The 15673-nt window shown below is 42.1% G+C and overlaps 1 protein-coding gene across 2 annotated transcripts in view; it reads right to left on the bottom strand.

The window, feature by feature from the left end:
• Gdi2 (GDP dissociation inhibitor 2) overlaps positions 1 to 15673 on the bottom strand; it is a 40174-nt gene that overhangs the window by 18144 nt on the left and 6357 nt on the right. Inside the window, exon 1 of one of the 2 annotated variants that reach the window (XM_005071737.4) lies at positions 10391 to 10628. The exons of the other annotated variant lie outside the window; for it this stretch is intronic. Within the exon in view, the coding sequence (XP_005071794.1) occupies positions 10391 to 10435 (45 nt within the window). The 5' untranslated portion in view covers positions 10436 to 10628. Of the gene's footprint in view, positions 1 to 10390; positions 10629 to 15673 lie in introns of those variants that run through there. 2 annotated transcript variants of the gene reach the window in all.

Genomic DNA, 15673 nt, shown 5'->3' with positions numbered 1-15673 from the left:
TTACACTGCATTTGGCAAAACTGAAGTCCCAGATAGCACTTCCAGCTCAAGGAAAATCTGTAGTGCCACTCACTTACAGGCTGTATGTAGATACTTTGTTCTGTGGTCACCATTTTTATTTGAGAGAAATGACTATGATTATTCTGCTTTGGTAAACATTTTTTCAAAAATGACTGTCTTAGAAATTGATACATGTTGGGTATGGAAAAGGAGGAAGCCCTGAGTTGGTGAGTGTGCATTGTTGACTAATGGCAGACTTCCTCTCAGACAGACGCAGGGAAATGGCAAAAACTTTCCTCCTTGTCCAAGTGGAAATGTCTGACAGTGTGTACTGAAAATGTCCACCATAGCTTTTCAGCACCAACCACCCACTGCTTCCCAACGGAGACTGCCAAGCTTTCCTAACCCTGTCTCCTTAGGCTGGCAATATACTGTAAATGTTGCATCCTTGTTTATCTAAATGTAAAAACCAAGCCTCCCTGTCTGCAATAAACCCATCTCTGTTCAACTCTATGTAACACAAACACTGAGCTTCCAGAGTGCTGAAGCTTCTTCAGCAGAAAGCCCAGGCCACCACTGTCTGTGTGCTTGTCTTTTCTTCATTCCTTTGCCACCCAACTCAGATCCATCCCTGCATCCCTACAAGCAGTTGGGGCTGGAGAGATGGTGCAGAGGTTAAAAACACTAGCTGCTTTTCCAGAGGACCAGGGTTTGATCCCCAACACCCACAAGGCAGTTCACAATCACTTGTAACTTTTAGTTCCAAGAGATAGGACTGCATTTTTCTAGCCTTCATGGGTACTAGCAAGGACATGGTACACAAACATACAGAGAAGCAAAAGACCATACACATAAAATAATAAAAAGACAAACTGTCATTTGTTACCAGTAAAGTACAATTTATGAATGCAAAATAATTTTGGAACACTCATCTACGATCATGGGGTCCAATACGTACAGGACTTTTTAGAGTGTTAATTAGAAACAACTGATTCTTTCTCATTCTTTTATCTTAAGATTGGGTCTTGCTGCTATGTAGTATACCAGGCTGGCTAAGAACCAGCAAACTAGTGATCCTCTTACCTTCCCACCCAGGAGTGCTGGCATGTTCCAACACACCCAAGACAGACTAGACTTTTCATATCATCAAATGAAATACCCAACACTCTGAAGATCTGTATTACTGAGAAAGCTAGGAGTTCCTAAGTGACTGGAGAATGATGTTATAAATCACAAAAGAAGAATTCTAAGTACAAGCCAGAGCAAAGGATTTTTATTTCATTTTTTAAAAACCTTTTCTAATGATTGATGTTTTGCCTATATGTGTGTCTGAGGGTTTCAGATTCCCTGGAATTGGAGTTACATACAGTTGTGAGCTGCCATGTAGGTGCTGGGTCCTCTGGGAGAGCAGCCAGTGCTCTTAACCACTAGGCCATTTTTCCAGCACCTAAAGCAAAGACTTTTAATAGGCCAGAGTAAGAAATATAGATCCAGTTTGGGTTTCATATTACAATTAATCTTTTAAAAATTGTCTCTTAAGCAGGGCGGTGGTAGCACACGCATTTAATCCCAACACTCAGGAGGCAGAGGCAATCAGATCTCTGTGAGTTCAAGACCAGCCTGGTCTACAGAGTGAGTTCCAGGACAGCCTTCAAAACAATACAGAGTAACCCTGTCTCGGAAAAAAAAACAACAACAACAACAACAAAAAACCTGTTACTCAGAGAATCCCTGATTCAAAAAATTAAAAAAAAATGGCACAAGTTTTGTGTAAATGAAAGAAATTGTTACAAAAAAAAATCTGAAAGGCAATTAAAATAGTCTTCCCTTTTCAAATATACAATTGTGAGACTTGATTTTTCCATTCAAACTTCAGCTAAGACAAATACAAGAACAGTAGAGAAGCCTGATTTCTGAGGCAGACATTAAAGAAATTTAATGTAAAACAAAGAGTGAGTTCATGCCATCTAGGGATACACAGCGAGACACTGTGTCATCTTAGAGACAGAACAGAGATATGAACAAATCTTATTTGGGGGGCATGTATGCACACTGTCAGTCCTTAAGCACTATCCACCTGTTTTGAGATAGGGTCTGTCACTGGCCTGGAACTCACTGAGTAACTGCCGAGTTCCAGTCAGGATCTTCCTGACTCTGATACACCAGCACTGGGATTCCAAGCGTGTGCCTCCATGCCTGACTTCTTTTCATGTGGGCTTAGCACTCTAACTCATGTCCCCGTGCTTGGAAGGATTATGGACTAAGTTGTCTCCTCAGACTATCTTTTAAACCCAGTTGCGTTAGACTTACACAGCTGACAAACAGCACAAGGGGTCATTTATTTTGGTTCATCCTTTCACAGGCTCTAATGAAGCAGAGAAGCCCATGTCGGCTGACAGGAAGCAGAGAGAATACTTGCACTGGTTGGCTTTCTCCTTCCCCTCCTTTTATTTCATATTCCTGCACCATCCTTCCATGTGATGAAGCTGCTACATGCAGGGCAGGTCTTACCCCACAGTTATTCGCCCTTACAGGTACACCTGGAGGTGTGTTTTGTCAGCACTGTAGGTGATACTTGTTTTGTTTTTGAGACAGGGTTTCTGTGTGTAGCCCTGACCATCCTAGAACTTTCTCTGTAGACCAGGCTGACCTCAGACCTACAAGAGATTCTGTCTTTTCCTCCTGAGTGCTGGGATTAAAGGCATGTACACGAGTTGCCCTGGAACTCAGAGATCCACCTCCATCTGCTTTCCAAATGCTCACATCAAAGGTGTATACTGTTTGTGTGTGGTCTTATAAGGCATCACTTATCTACTCTCCTTGCTACAGAGCAGGGGCTCCTAAGGTACATGGCTTGTAAATCATTTTACAGCTATACCACAATGCTTGTTTGTATACAGACTGCCTGTGGCTATTTTCTCAATAACAAAGCAACTGTGACAGAGCCCACATGACCTGCAAAACCTACAATATCACTTCCTACCTGAAAGTCTACCTAATCCTGCAAATGGAGGATGATCTCAAGGTGTGTTTCCCGGTTCTCCATCATCTGCCAACTTGCTGGGAAATGGACATTCTAAACAGGCTCTGTGAACTCAAGTTGATACCACAGCTCCCGAAGGTTTGGTAAAACAACAACTGAGTCCTATCTTTTAGGCTGCTTGAGAAGGGAGGGGGATGAAAATCTGCATTTCTAACAACTTCCTAGATGACTGACGAAGCTGGTCCAGAACTGATTTCTGAAGAACAGTTACTCAAGTAGCATTTCTCAAGTGACAGTCACCTGGGCTCACGTGAAAATGCAGATTCATATATCTGTCTGAGGGACTAGGTGTCTAATGTTTCTAGTAAGTTCTCGGGTGCTTAGGAAGCAGCTAGTCTAGAGATGTGCTTCCAATAACAAGACAACAGAGGGCTCCACTGAATTAGTACACCATAGGGATATGTCAGATTTTACATATCCATTTTTCTCTTGGTGGACCGAAGACTTCCAGTTCCTGACTAGTTAAGTATTGCTGTGGCCACTTTCACATGGATCTTTCTGGCATACCATTTGTTACAGCTGCATCCATGAACAGAACAGCATCTGTGCTTAACTGCTTTCCGTTGTAATTCCAAACTCACTTGCTTCAATAGTATATGAACATCCTTGTTTCCAGCCAGTTAGTACTCTGAGTAAGATGTTGTTTCATCAGGGTTTCTTGATGAAATGAGGCTGAGAACATGTTATAATTGATTAATGGTGGTTATCACCTGTTAGAAATAATTAACTCAAATGTTTAGTCTTTTTTCCCTTGCTTGAAAAGTTTCCTAATTATGCATTTATGCGTGTCTGCGTGTGGGTATGTGCACGTGCCTAGGGACAGGAAGAGAGCTTCGGATCCCCAGTAGCTGGAGAGGCAAGTGACTGTAAAGCCAGGAACCCAAACCTGGTCCCCAACAAGAACAGCAAGCACTCAGTGTCTGAACCATTGCTGCAGTGTCACTGACTCATTCTCTAGTTTAAATTTTTTGAGTGTTTTGCTGGTGTGTGTGTATGTGCACCCCTAGAACTGGGGTCACAGATACTTGTCAGCCATAATGTGGGGACTGAGAATTAAACCTAGGTAATCAGCAAGAGTAACAAGTGTGCTTAACAGCTGAGCCACCTATCAAGCCCTGACTCATTTTCTTAAGTTGGATTTATGTCTTTTCTGTACCACTTTATAAAAGGTCTTTATATATTTTAGAGCCATGAAGTCCTCTACAAGTTATGTGTACTGCAAAATATTTTTTCTGTTAACTACCTCTTTACTTTTGTAAAGCCATCTTGATTAACAGAATTGAAAGTATTTTATAAATACAAAAGTCTGTTCTAATATTATTTAAAATAAATTCCCTTCTTTCTCACTTTACAAAAATGTTCTTTCCTTCCTTCCTTTCTTTTTTATTTAGAGACAGGGTCTTACTTACTATGTAGCTCTGGCTGTCCTGGAATCTATCACATAGACCAGGCTGGCTCTAACTCAGAGATCTCTCTGCCTCTGCCTCCAAGTGCTGGAATTAAAGGAGTGTGTCACTATATTCAGCTCCCTTGTTTCTTTTAGTAACACATTAGAATACATTGATCAACACAGTATGTGAAAATAGAGTAACACTTAACAGGTTCTCTCATAAAAGATAGAGAATAACCAAAAAAGTCATTTTCTCACTTAATGAAAGTAGACTTCAGGGTACAATTTATAAGACAAAATAACAGCAAACTTTGCTGTATAGCTCTACACCTAACTTTTCACACTTCCACAAGAAGCATGGCCCATTGGACTATGGCCCTAAAGCATGAAGGCTGAGAACTAAAATAAAGGACCTAATAATTTAAAGATGTGTCAAACAGCAATATGTGTAATTGCTTTCAGGGTATCATTTAGAACAAATACCTTTATACCTTGGTTTGTTTGTTTTTTACTTTGTTTTGTTTTTTTAATGTGGGTTCTGGAGATAGAACCCAGGTCCTCATTTTTGCACAAGCAATATACTTTCGGTAGCCCTGCACACGTCTTTATTCTTAATACTTATGTATGTGTGCATATGTATACCATGAAGCAAATGTAGAGGTCAGAGGAAAACTTGAAAGCACAGAACTGACTCCCATACCTGTGGATCCCAAGATGACACTGCTCAGATCATAAGGCTTGTCAACAAGTCTTTACTCACTAAGCCATCCATCCTACTAGCCCCACGTCCTTTTATGAATCCCCCCTGCGACTCAAACCTTACCAATACTTTTTATTAGTTTGTTTTGAGACAGGGTCTCTCCATATAGTCTTGGCTATCCTAGAACTCACTATGTAGACCAGGCTGGCCTTGAACTCCCGAGTGCTTGGGGGGTTAAGGGGCGTACCGTCACACCAGGCTTATCAATACTTTTTAAAAACAGTTAACCTCCTTTTAAGAAGTTTCTGGGGGAATCTTTTCTTTTTAAATAAATTTATTTGTTTTGGGGGATTCTATCTGAACTTCTCATGCTTCCTTTTTTTATTCAGACAGTATCTCACTATGCAGCCTGGTGGCTTCAAACTTATATGCATTGATCAGACCATTCAATTCCTACATTTATTCTTTTTATAGTTACTCCTCTACAGGAAAATAAACTACTTACTGATAATATAGGAAACTTCTAAGTTTACCTTTTCACTTCTCACAACAGATTACATTAGTCACAGGTAGTTTAAATAACTGAAACAGAACAAAAAATTATCCGTAATACAAGTCTTCACTCAGGTACAAGGAGGAGAGATAATGGCAGGAGAGATAAGGTATGTGAGTTAAAACATTAATCCAGAGGAGAAATGAGACAAATCAGACAAATGCCTAGCTTTACAGTATATAAATCTGGAACACTTGCAATGCTCATGTGTTCTAAGGCTAATACAAGCTGCAAACCCTGATCAGAAATGCCTTTCTCACAACTTAGAATATTTGCATATATAAGTTTTTTTGTTGTTTTTATTTTTGTTACAAGGTCTCACTATGTTTTCTTGGCTGGTCTAGAACACTCTAGGTAGACCAAAATGGCCAAATGCTGGGATTAAAAGCATGTGTCACCAAGCCACAGCAAAGTTTCTTGGGAATGGGATCCAAACTAAATATAAATTTTACTTGTGCTAAGACTCTATATCTTAATACAGTAATTTTAGTGAACCAGCATCTTGACAACCACCCAACTACATGATATTAAGGATGGAATTTTCCATTTGTGGTATTGCATTGGAGCTCTAAAAGATTCATACAGCACTCTCTAACTTTTTGTTTTGTTTAGTTTTTTGTTTTTCAAGACAGGATTTCTCCGTTTAAAAACCTTGGCTGTCCTGGAACTGGCTTTGAAGACCAGACTGGCCTTGAACTCACAGATATCCGCCTGCCTCTGATTCCCAAGTGCCAGTATTAAAGGCATGCATCACCATTGCCTGGTCAAATTAAACATTTTAAGCCAGGAATATTCAGCTTAAAAAAAAAAAGCATTTGAAAACATTGATCCTATGACCACTACTGTAGGGAATACAAAGTCTTTTGTCCACACAACTCTCACAGATATGGCAGAGGTTTTCAACACCAAATCTAAGTCTGAGCAAATTTAAATTACAGTTTAAGATTTTCAAATTAAGTACAAAACCTCATATTGGATAACCATGTTTTAGTAAAGAGAAATGTAGGGGCAATGTTTTAGGATATAAAATAATTTCTGAACAAATAATGCTGAGAATGAGTTGTTTAAACATCAAAGCACATGTTTCTATTCATAATTTCTAGGCTTATTGTGTAGAAAACAAAAAAGCCTTTGGAAAACACAAATGGCTATGGAGCTAGCCTCTCTTTTCAAATAAACTAATTCTAGCACAACTCATTGATTTATTACCAAGTCCATATGAGTTGCGTGCCAATTATGTGATGAAAGCCTGGTTACATACGCTCAAAGCACAGAAATGCAGAAGTTGCCAGCCAACCAACAAAGGAGTGGGAGGCAAAAATGAGACAGAATAATTTAAAAGGCAAAGCAGCCTGAGCCTAGTTAGAACGGGTCTAAGTACCCCTATACAACTTGCTAGATCTTAATGCCTTCATTGCGTTCCAGCACAAAAATTAGTCCTTTTAAAACACTAGTTACCCCCAAAAATTATTTTTCCTACTTTATCTTCATTAGGTTTGGAGTTTTGTTTTTCCCAAGACAAGGATTTTCTGGTTAGCGCCGGTTTTCCTGGAACTCTGCAGACTAGGCTAGTCTCTAACTCAGATGGCCTGAGTGCACTCGCACACAGACACCCACTCATAAAGACAGACAGACACACAGAGATACACACCCCACACACACCCATGATGCTGGGACTAAAGGTGTGTGCCACCACCACCACAGGGCAACCAAACTATAGTTCTTTAAAATGATAACTCTCAGTGTTAGAGAATTATACCGAATCTGCCATTTCTCACAGAGAAGTAAAGGTCTTTACTCAAGTTATTTTTAATACTTGTGGATTAGTATCAGTTTAACTGATAGAAAATAATGCCAATACCAAGGGACATAGAAAACTCAACACTTGTTTAAAAGTGACAAGTTCCCTGCAAAGTCCTTGACATACTTGTATTATATAGCATTTGGTACCCACTCTTTTATTAGGTTCTTAAATATTCAGCACTAAATATCCAAAGCCAAAGATTAAAAACATCAAATGGTATGTCCACTCAAATATTAAAGTTACTTCTAATTTGAGTTTTTTAACTTTGACTGCAGGTTTCTTCAAGATTTAACCTAATTCAAGATTTCACCTAAGTCCTACTTATTTCTTTTTTGTTTTTTTGAGACATGGTTTCTCTATGTAACAGGCCCTGGTAGTCCCGAAATCCCTCTATAAACAAGGCTGGCCTCCACCTGCCTCTGCCTCCCAAGTGCTGGGATTAAAGACGCCATAACTACCTGGCTCTAATCTAATTTCTTATTGTCAACATCATCCTGCTATTATTGCTTCTATCAATAATGGTCCTAAAGTCACCACCCTGCACTGATACAGTTCTAAAAGAACATCTCCCAGTATACATCTTTACCACCCACTGAGGAAGAAAGTTAGCATAGCTGTAAGACTCAGTATCCACTATTCATCAAGAAATTCACAATTCAAATGAAAGTAATTTTGTTAAACAGACTGTGCTATCTTTGATATAGTGATGCTTCTGAACTAGGCATGTGGAAACTTGCAGGATGGCTCTGTACTCACTTATCTGTACTCAACTGACCTTATTAATGGGCAAATATGAACTATTAGCAACGACAACACAAAATGGAAATAACTGGCTATTGCAACATGCTGGCAGCCACTGGACCCACCACAAACTACTTAGAACCCAATTATGCACTTAAAGGTCAGAAACTGCTGCCTCCTCTGGTAGTAATTCATTTTGACACCCAAGTCTTCCCAAATCACAACCAAAAAAATTCATCACTGGTGTGATGGTGCATATCTTTTAATCCTAGCACTGGGAAGGCAGAGGTGGAAAGGTCTCTTTGAGTTAAGGCCAGCCTGATCTACATAGGGAGTTCCAGGACAGCCAAGACAACACAGAAATACCTCAAAAAAATTTTTTTTTACATTGGGGCTGGAGAAATGGCTCAGAGGTTAAGAGCACTGGCTGTTCTAGAGGTCCTGAGTTTGATTCCCAGCAACCACACGGTGGCTCACAACCATCTGTATCGAGATCTGGTGCCCTCTTCTACCATGAAGGAATATAAAGAGGCAGAAATAAGTAAATGGCTTTCTAGATAAGCAAAGGAATCTATTTGACGGCCTACTCTCTGGGCAGTCACATGTCTATTGAGCTATCAGCAGGATCCAGGAGGCAGGGACAGGCAGGGATAGGCAGAGCTCCCAATTCTAGTCAACCAATGCTATTGAGAACCTGACTAAATAATCTTCTTTAGCAACCATCACTAATCACTGTAAAGAAAAAATAAGCTTTTACTAAAAGTTTAAAAAAAAGTGATATAAAAATCTTGAAGCTTAGCCGGGCATTGGTGGTACATGCCTTTAATCCCAGCACTCGGGGGGCAGAGGCAGGTGGATCTCAGTGAGTTGGAGACCAGCCTGGTCTACAAGTGCTAGTTCCAGGACAGCCTCCAAAGCCACAAAGAAACCCTGTCTCGAAAAACAAAAAATCCTTACAGCTTATATCTAAAACAGCTATTTCAGAATATTTTATCTAAAAGATATTAATTTGATCAAACATTATGCATTTCAACAAACTCAAAAGCTGTGACTTTAAATGACTCGGGCATTTGAAGTGATACTGTGTGGGATGCGTACATCAATGTTCCTGATGAAATAACGCAGTCATAATTTCACACACACACCCAAATGGATATTCAAAATGATTGGTTCTCTCTCCAATTTCTTTTAGCAAATGATCAGCTCTTTTCTTTAAAAAGTCAAGAAAAAAATATAAAAACTTGTCTACATTTTTTATGCAGATCATCTAAACATATCTTAGCAGATAGATACCCACAAAAAATAATATACTACAGCATTAGGTACCGCCTTACATTTATATATTACCAGTACATTCACGCTGCACGTTTATTTTTTTAGCCTCTCCTGCTCAATCCATTTCTTAAGGGAAAACACTAAGAAACAGTGGTGTCACGCAATAAAGCAAACAAAAGGGAAACATGACAAGGGCCAGGGGTGAAAGTATTTAATAGACAATTCATTTCCCATTCTAAGTGAGAGGATGATAGGACGGCAATGAAATGCTTAAGGCTTATTAGAAAAGGGATTTCTTTTTTTTAAGGAACTCATTTCATTATTTTCTCTAGAAACTTCAGCTGGCCAAACTCTAGGACAATTACCGATCAGCGATTATCCCTCTGCCTGGCTTTCCCAGCCGACTGACTAGCTAAGCAACCGCTGCTGCTCGCCCATAGGAAATGAAAGGCAAGCGCCTGCAGCCGACTCCCTCCCGCTCTGTTTAGGGCTTGCTTGCTTCCAATCGGGAGAGGTCATCCACCCAAAGGGGAAGTGGAAGGAGCACAAGCAATTTTCCCTTTCCTCCTCCTTCCTGCACAAGGACGAAGCTGTTCCTCTCCAGCTGCTGGGCGACTCTGTCCTCAACTTCCCAATGGGCTAGCTTCCCAGACACCGGTCCCAAGTTCCACATCCTGGTTTTCCCTAGCACTCGGGCTCCTTCAATCAGCGCATCCCAACAAGCCACGGACGCGGGTGGCCGGTCCCCAAGGGAGTGCAGACGAGGGCTGTTAGGGCGCGGGCGGGGCTCGCTCGTTGTACACCGAAGCGACCCGCCCTCGCCCCCCCCCCGGGCCCGAGAGAGGCCGGACGGATACGTCTCCCCGCCGTCCCCCGCAGCTCACCGTCAGGCCGGTGCCCAGCACAATCACATCGTATTCCTCATTCATGGTGGGAGAAGGAGCGCACGCAGGGGCTCTGGGGCCACTGTAGAGAAAGAAGCGAGAAGTCCGGCCGCTCTGGGCTCCGGGGAAAAGGGAAGACCCGAGGAGATGAGAAGCGGAGCTGACTAGGAGGCGAGGCCGGCCGCCACCTCAACGGGAAGAGAAGAGCCGGGCGGGGAGGGAAGGGGAGGCGGGGAGAGCGCCGGGAGCGGAGAGCGAGCTCCGCAGCCGGGGCGGGGCGTGCGAGAGGCCGCCGGAGCCGTCAGTCACGCACGGTCTGTCGTCTCATTGGTGCATTTCCCGCTCGCCCCACCTTCCCGTCTTCGCTCCTCTCGCGAGAGAAGGGCGGGCAGCTGCCATCTTGGCTTCCGGTTTTCCCACCCGTCTTGGGGCACGGTGGTTTGGGCGGCGACACGCGAGGCCTCGGCAGTAGCTGAATAGGAGGGACAGGGCGGCGAGGCTACCACGTGCCTGACTCCCGCGGTGTGGCGTGAGCTGGAGCTCGCTGGTCCTCAGTCCCGGGAACCGAACCCTTGGGACTTGGAGTGGGGTGTGCACCGGCTGAGGCGTGGAGGGGCCAAGTCGTGAGAACACCCTCTTGCAAGGCTGACAACCTCGTTGCCTCTGCAGCTTGGCTCCCGCCCCTGCCTGCGGGACCGGGAAGAGCTTAGAATTCTGTGTCCCCTGTTTGAAACGTGTACGGTTCTGTTCGAACAAATGTGCTCTAAACTGGTAGCCATACTTGAGGTAAAAATTTGGTCCAGAGTGGCCTTCCTGTATAAATGGTCTGCATTCTAGCTTGAGATGCAAAGCAGATCATGAGGTATATCCTCTGGTAACTAAGCAGCTGGGCTCAACCAGTCCCAGGCTGAAAGCTGCCAAAGTGTGCCCTTAAATTTAAGGCAAGTCCGGTATTGCACTATTGAGATGATTTTGTATGTTTACTGTGTTTCTACCTCTAAGTACAGTTCACCACACTAGAGCTGGGTGTTCTGAACCATCTTTGGGATGCTACCTGGTTCTAGATCCTGTTCTCTGTAAAATTTATAATTTCGAGATTTCAGGCAGAACTGTCAGGATCCAAAGGAGACTTTCCCATAATCCCCAGTACCATTAAATCAACATATGCAAGTACCTTTGATCTCAGGTTCCACTGGCTGTAAACTCACCATACTTATTCTCAGCCAACTTTTATCATCTTTCACTTACCCCATATTTTACTAAATTGGACCAGTTAAGTAGTCTCATCTGTTGGTTGGGTTAGAATCAAAACTGTGTTGAGTCATATTGGAATGTACAATTAACAGGATTGAATCGATTTAACGGCCTTGACCAGATACTATTTTAAACTTTTTATTTGAGAAGAGGTAATTATTTTACAAAAACTCTTTCTAGTTCAAGAAGTCCAGGAGTCTACTTTCTGGAGCTCCAACTAAAGTTCATATATTAAAATCATGAGCCCAAAATATGTATAATCTAAATAAACAGCTTGGAAATGCAGTGACCACAATGGAAAAGGTTTTAGATTGGAGAGAACTGTTTTCAAGACAGACTCGGAAAGAAAAAGTCAACAACCCTGGAAAATGGGAGGGATATAGCTCAGAGGAACAGCAGCCCAGCATGCACAAGGCCCTAGTCTGGTTGGTTGGAATGCCAATTTCATGCCTGGCACCAGAAAAAGATATTTTTTAAGTTCCCTGCCTAACCAATAAGCTATGTTTTTAATTGGTGTAGAAGGATTTAAAGAATCAGAAGCTGTGAGCGGATAAGGTGTGTAAAAGTGCTTGCTGCAAAATCGTGACAATCTGTCTTTATTCCCAGAACCCACCAAGGTGGAGGGAAAGAACTCCTGAGATGTCCTCTGGTCTCCACTCATATCCACACATGCAGTGTCATACACATGGGCTTACAATCGTAACAAGTACAAGTTGTCTTTGGACAGACAAAAGTATGAGCAGCAAACTCAGGACTGTACTTTAACTAAACCTTGATCATTTTGTTTATCTACATACTCTGAGTCTACTAACACTTGTATGCAGTTGTCTTCTCCCTTATAAGATAAAACCTTTCACCAATTAGGCCTGCATGCATGACAGCTTTCCTCCATGCTATGAGATAGAGCACTCAGTCATCACAGGAGAATTTCAAAATCTAAAAGAAAACCTTCAAACATTTACTGAGGATTTCTAAAATTCCTTCCCATGAGGTAGTGTAAACACCTTCTATCCACTCCTACAATCCTATGGACAAACCAAAGTGTAATTCCACCATAGTTTGCCCTGGTGAATCATTGAGTTTATTAGGCTCACCTACAGAGTCGTGGGTGAGGGGTTTTGGGAACACTGGAATGTCTACACCCAGCACTCATGGAGACCACAAACCCCCACACCTTATCTGTGTAAATGGAGTCCCTTCCCCTCATCCTTCCCCACCTATATACTCTAGTCCTTCCCAGAAGACCCTCCCCCATCATGTGTAACTAGGCAGAATTGCATACATGTGATTGGGAAGGGTAAGTGGATATTCAGGTGAGGGTCCTATGGCCTTCCCCATCTCCCTCCAAGAGAGAGTGCCAGCCGTCAACAAGCACACCAGTGATGATTTTTGGCAAGCAGGCCCAGCTGAGCCCCTAAAGATGGTGGCAGTTTAGCTTGGAGGATGGTTCTATACAGTAGTTTAGATCCTGTCTGCTTCTGAAGGATTGTTTTAGCTTTAACTTAAAAGTTTTCAGCAGGTGTGTAGTTCTAAGTGTCTGGAGGGGCCCTTGTGAGTTGACAGATTTGAACACGTAATTTGAGGCTCTGAGACTGCTGCAATGCAAATCATAAGAAAGTTGTGTTCAGGACTGAGGGGATGGTTCAATCAGTAAAGTGGGTTAATCCCCAGAACCTGCAACAAAAAGCCTCATTTGGTGTTTTAGCAGTATAATTCTAGCACTGGGGAGATGGAGACTGGGAGGTCCCTGGGGTTTGCTGGCTAGTCTGTCTACTCGAATCCGTAATCCCCAGGTCTCAATGAGACTGCCTTGGACAATAAGAGAGATTGCTCCTGAGGAATGGATGGCACTTGAGGTTGAATCCTGGCTTCCATGGTTCATGCTGCATGTGCAGCTAGAATCATAAACACATACATATACTAGAACTTGGCATCAGGCTGCCTGTGGTGGTTCACATCTATAATCCTAGCACTTGGTAGATGGAGGCAAGAAGATTAGGAGTTGAAAGTCATCTGTTAGCCAGGTGTTGGTGGTGCATGCCTTTAATCCCAGCACTTGGGAGGCAGAGGCAGGTGGATCTTTGTGAGTTCGAGGTCAGCCTAGTCTACAGAGTGAGTTCCAAGACAGCCTCCAAAACAATACAGAGAAACCCTGCCTCAAAAAACAAAACAAAAAGAAAAGAAAGTTATCTATCACATAACAAGATCCAGGTCAGCCTAAGCTACATGAGACCCTGTCTTTAAAAACAACATGGCAGGTTCCTTCCCAGTCAGAAATGCAGCCTTTCTCTGATGTCATTTCCTGAGGACCTGATAGATTCTAAAATACTTTTTACCTGTTGAACATAGACTCTGGCATAATGCATTAAAACTTTATAATTCAGGGATGGAGAGATGGTTTAGCAGTTAAGAGCACTGACTGCTTTTCCTGAGGACCTGGGTTCAATTCACAGAATCTACATGGCAGCTCCTCACTGTAACTCCAGTTTCATGGGATCTGACACCTTCACACAGACATATATACCTACAGTCAAAACATGAATGCACATGAAATAAAAATCAATAAATCAGAAAAAAACTTGTGATGCTTTTATATCAAAATTTGGGAAAATGGGAAATACATGAGGCTCTATTAAAGGTATGGACATTCCCAAACTATCAGAGATCAAACTGTTTTCGGGGAGCTGATGATCTTGCCATTCAAAACAACAGTAATACCAACACCATAAATTCATTCAGCTAACTGCCAATTTCAATTTTATTATTTAGAAACTTTATAGATATATAGACAGAGATAGAGATACAGATATCTGAGCTTTGCCCCAAACTCATAGAGTCAAGGCTGGCCTTAGATTTTCAATCCTCTTAACTCAGCCCCTCAGAGATACTACACTTTCAGATTCCAATTTCAAAATCTCACTCATCTTGAATAGTCCAGAAGAATTCAGTGACAGGGAAAATGGCAATGTGATGGTGCTCATAGTACCTGATTAATTGCCTTTTAATTTGTTTACAAAATTGGTTCCTTTGTCACTGGACATTTTGGAGGGATGTCTCAAAACCAAGACAACAAGAAACATTTTCTAGAATTTTTAAACTAATCATCACTTTCCTACCTGAGAAAGCCTCCATCCTGAAAACATACAAACTTACAAGTGCACACTGGAACCTATTTAAGGTTACAACTGCAGTCCATCTCTAAGTGTCGAAAGGGTTTATTAGATGGGATGTATCACCAAAAGTTTTTACCACCTTCCTAATAAGGGGACTGTAGGTTTGGCAAAGCAAACACTCACAAACCACTTTTGCAGTGAATTTCTTGGACCCATGCCAATTACCCACACCAACCAATGCAATGGCAACCACACACACACACAAAAATGCTACACTTGTCCCCCAAGAAGGCAAAAACATTAAGGTTTGGAGGGTGTTCTTTTCATTCATTTGTTTGCAGATCTAGTTATTTGGTGCTAAAATTTCTTCCCAGGGGAGACATATACAATATCTACCTCTCCCACTAAGGTCCCAACAACAAACTGGGGCGTGAGTTCACCAATGTTCACTCTGGGGAGCCAATGAATTTACTGAGTGCTCCTGCCCCTAAAGGCCACACCAGAAAGTCTTAGCAAGGATGATGCTTTTCCATAGCTGTACAAATGGACCCCCTCCCCAATCTTCCCTTGTCTATTCTCTGGCCCCTCCCTTAGACCATGAGCAATAGGACAGAGTTACCTGCAACAGGTGATTGGACGTGGCCGGATACTCAGACAAGGGTTCAGTGACCTCTCTATGGTGTATCTAAACAGTCAACAAAACCAGCTGGGATGATTTTTGTCAAGTAGGCACAGCTGAACTCCAGAAGATGGTGTCTGTTTGACTCAGAGAATAATTCTATAAAATTGTGGCCTTCAATGGCATAACTCTGGAACTATAGACTATTGGATTGCCCACTTAATCTGGCATATTTAAAACCTTCAGGAAGGCAGAAATTTCACTGGCAACAGAATAAAGGAAAATCACCACCCAGGC

This window comes from Mesocricetus auratus, unplaced genomic scaffold (assembly GCF_017639785.1).
Source record: "Mesocricetus auratus isolate SY011 unplaced genomic scaffold, BCM_Maur_2.0 Super-Scaffold_100013, whole genome shotgun sequence".
In the NCBI taxonomy this organism is placed as follows: Eukaryota; Metazoa; Chordata; class Mammalia; order Rodentia; family Cricetidae; genus Mesocricetus; species Mesocricetus auratus.
This window is presented reverse-complemented; position numbering and strand designations above follow the sequence as displayed.